This window comes from Ailuropoda melanoleuca, unplaced genomic scaffold, assembly GCF_002007445.2.
Source record: "Ailuropoda melanoleuca isolate Jingjing unplaced genomic scaffold, ASM200744v2 unplaced-scaffold7981, whole genome shotgun sequence".
NCBI classification, from domain to species: Eukaryota; Metazoa; Chordata; class Mammalia; order Carnivora; family Ursidae; genus Ailuropoda; species Ailuropoda melanoleuca.
The window spans coordinates 1-3,589 of record NW_023253304.1 but is presented as its reverse complement, the minus strand read 5'-3'; the positions used below and the strand labels follow the sequence as shown (position 1 = coordinate 3,589).

General features: G+C 40.4%; 1 protein-coding gene across 1 annotated transcript; it reads left to right on the top strand.

The window, feature by feature from the left end:
• The first annotated feature begins 254 nt into the window (after positions 1 to 254).
• LOC109488499 (olfactory receptor 7A17-like) lies at positions 255 to 1,223 on the top strand. The gene has a single exon (XM_019793229.2). It carries the CDS (start codon positions 255 to 257, stop codon positions 1,221 to 1,223), a length of 969 nt encoding a protein of 322 aa, XP_019648788.2.
• Positions 1,224 to 3,589: the final 2,366 nt, after the last annotated feature.

Genomic DNA, 3,589 nt, shown 5'->3' with positions numbered 1-3,589 from the left:
TGCATGAAAGGCATTCTTAATAAAACAGTAGAATATGTGACCTCTGTGGGGGAAGGCAGGAAATGAGACAGAAAGCCTAATCAGAGATTGGAACTGCAGGGAGTCTCTTCAAGGGGGACAGTCTCTACACAAGATACTGAAATTAACTTCTTGACTGTAAAATATAAATTGTTGCATTTCAACCATGTGAGCAACGCTATTCATGAAAAATTAATGTTGTCTTTTTCCTCTTTCCTGATAGTTAGTGCAACCACATGCAATCAAGCAATGATACAAGGATGTCAGAATTCCTTCTTCTGGGCTTATCAGAGGATCCAGAACTGCAGCCCCTCATATTTGTGCTTTTCCTCTCCATGTACCTGATCGCTGTGTTTGGAAACCTGCTCCTTGTCCTGATTGTTGTCTCTGACTCCCACCTCCACACCCCCATGTACTTCTTCCTCAACAACCTGTCCTTTGCAGACATGTGTGTCACCTCCACCACCGTCCCCAAGATGCTATGGAACATCCAGACTCACAGCAAAGTGATAACCTACAAAGGCTGCATCACCCAGGTGTATTTTTTCATAATCTTTTCAGGGTTGGACATCTATCTTCTGGCTGTGATGGCCTATGACCGGTTTGTGGCCATCTGTCACCCCTTACAGTACATGGTCATCATGAATCCCCGGCTCTGTGGACTGCTGGTTATGATGTCCTGGATCACCAGTGTTTCTCATTCCTTGTTACAGACTTTAATGGTGTTGCGTCTGTCCTTCTGTACAGAGGGGGAAATTCCCCACTTTTTCTGTGAACTCAATCAGATGATCCAACTTGCCTGTTCTGATACCTTTCTTAGTAACGTGGTGATGTATTTTGCAGCTTTGCTGTTGGCTGGTGGTCCCCTCTCTGGGATACTTTACTCTTATTCTAAAATTGTTTCCTCCATTCTTAGAATATCATCAGCTCAGGGCAAGTATAAAGCTTTTTCCACCTGTGCGTCTCACCTCTCTGTTGTCTCCTTATTTTTTTGTACGAGCCTAGGAGTGTACCTTAGCTCTGCTGCTCCCCAGAGCTCCCACGCAAGTGCAGTGGCCTCGGTGATGTACACGGTGGTCACACCCATGCTGAACCCCTTCATCTACAGCCTGAGGAACACAGACATAAAGAGGGCTCTGAAAAGAATCATTGGGGTTCCAGTGATGAAAGGGCCAATGGTCCTGGGGCTGAAGAAGTGCCCATGATTGCAGGGCTCACAGCCTCAGAGCCAGCAACTGCTATTCTTTGATCAGGCTGTGGAAACAGAAGTTGCTCCTTCTATTTATTTTCTGGAATTTCCATTTGTTTGAACTGAACTTCTCCATATGTTTAAGTACCTGGCTTTGTTAAGCTTCTGCTCTGTCTGATAAACTTCAGTAGTAGAGAAATGATGAATTCTGTCCCCATATATCAGTACAAATGCCTAGAATGAGAAAAAGTAGATTTTTATAATTTCTCTCTGTTCTGGTTGCTTTTATAATTGCATCCCTTCACTAGGACTGCATAACTAGCCATTCTGAAAACATGTGTCTTCATATAACACCTTTATTATCGAATGAGAGTGTCTGGTGGGCAGTTGTTCTGACCTATTCTGCAGTACTTATCAGTCTCTACATTGCATTTCTAAAGGTCATCCACGACGTTGTGTGGAGTTGTAGTTCCCTTCTTTCTTCAACTAATACATGATATTTATTTCATTTATATATGTAGGTTAATCTTACAGTTTAGGGAAAAAATAATTTACCAAATGTAAATTACCTTAATTGAATTTTGCTACTCCTATGTCCATATGTGATACTTGGCTTTCTTCCCGGTTATAAGACATTTCTTCCACCCCTGTCAGGTGGGGGCTCAGCTATAAGTGCTTTCAATCCAGTACGAGCTGTACACCGTTAGAATTTTAAAATTCTCACTAGTTTATTGGACTACAATTACATACAGTAAGCTGCACGTGTATTAAATGTACATTTTGCTGAAATAAAGTTTCCATAGTTGAATTAAGCATACCTACTTTATGGGTCCATTTGTAAGAACTCAAGAAGAGGTCCAGGACGTTTTACCTGCATATTTATGTTATTAAAAATTTTATTCACCTGGACATCCATTTCCGTATTTCTGAAGGTAATGTGGAACATGAAAGTTGTGAGGAATAAATAAAATGTTGGGTACACTTTCTTGAGTCCATAGAAAAGATCTGAGAGTGAAGAGTGTGTGTATGTACGTGAGTGTGTGAACTCATGCACATCTTTCTTTCAAATAAGCATGCTCACACACATGTGTGCACACGCACACACACAGGTTTATAATTCCAACTCTTATGTTGAAAGAAAACTTGAGGAGAAATTTGCAGAAGATTGAAATGAAAAGGAATGTTTGCATGAACATGAAATAGAAAGAATGTAGAAATTTTGACACAAAGATTTAAAGGAAAATGAGTGATTAATGTAAAAAAAAAATCCTTTAGGATGGGGCACCTAGGTGGCCCAGTCAGTAGTACATCTGACTCAAGGTTTCAACTCAAGTCAAGATCTCCTGTTTGTGGGATCGAGCCCCACACCAGTCTCCATGCTCAGTGTGGAGTCTGCATGTTTCTCTCTCCCTCTCTCTGCCACTCCGTTCCACCACTCTCTCTCATTCTGTTTCTCAAATAAGTAAACAAATCTAAAAAAAAATTAGGGTGACTTAATTTTAATAATGGATTGCTTTTCTTATCTTAATGCCTCAAAGTCCTCAAAATTGTGAATAACATAAATTAATAAAAAATTTAAAAAGTATCAAAAAAAAGTATCAGGCAAAAAAAAATCTGAACCACATTTACATTTATGCACTGGGAAATTCTCCATACCATCTGATGGGGCCAAATATCTCCAAATTAACTCCAAATTCTCTATGTAATGTGGATTTCAACACAAAATGCCTTGGCCAAAGGCAAGCTAACTGAATTATTTGAGAGGCTCAAACTCAGTTCCTGCAAACAATATCTTATTGGATAACTATCTGTATTAGATTCCTTTCACTGTTGTCACAAATTACCTCACTAGTGTCTAAAAACAAATAATTCTTTGAAAGTTTTAGAGATCAGAAGCATGAAAGGGATGTCATTGGGCTAAAATAATGATGTGCATGGGCCAGAATCCTTCTGGATGCTCTGGAGAACATCCTCTTTCCTGCTCCAGTGTCTAGTGGCCCCCACATTCCTTGGCTCATGGCCTTTCCTCCACCTGTGAAATCAGCACAACAGTAGTTTCAACTGTCTCTTTGACTCCATTATTCTTGCTCGCTCTTCCACACTTAGAGGACCATTGTGATTGTGCTAGTCCGATGGATAATCCAGCCTTATCTTCCTAAGATTATGACTACTAGCTTTATTCCATCTGCTATCTTAATTACCCTGCTATATAAGCTAATATTTTCAAAAGGTCTTCATGATGACATCTTTTGGAGGCCCTTCTTTTGCCTACTACAAAATCTTTTTCGTATATATTAATTGATACCCCTCGAGAGCCCACTTTCTTCCTTCCTCCCTTCCTTCCTCCCTTCCTCCCTCCCTCCCTCCCTCCCTCCCTCCCCC

What these genes read in the sequence shown, in the direction of transcription:
- LOC109488499 (XM_019793229.2), top strand. Translation starts at nt 255, where the DNA reads ATGCAATCAAGCAATGATACAAGGATGTCAGAATTCCTTCTTCTGGGC.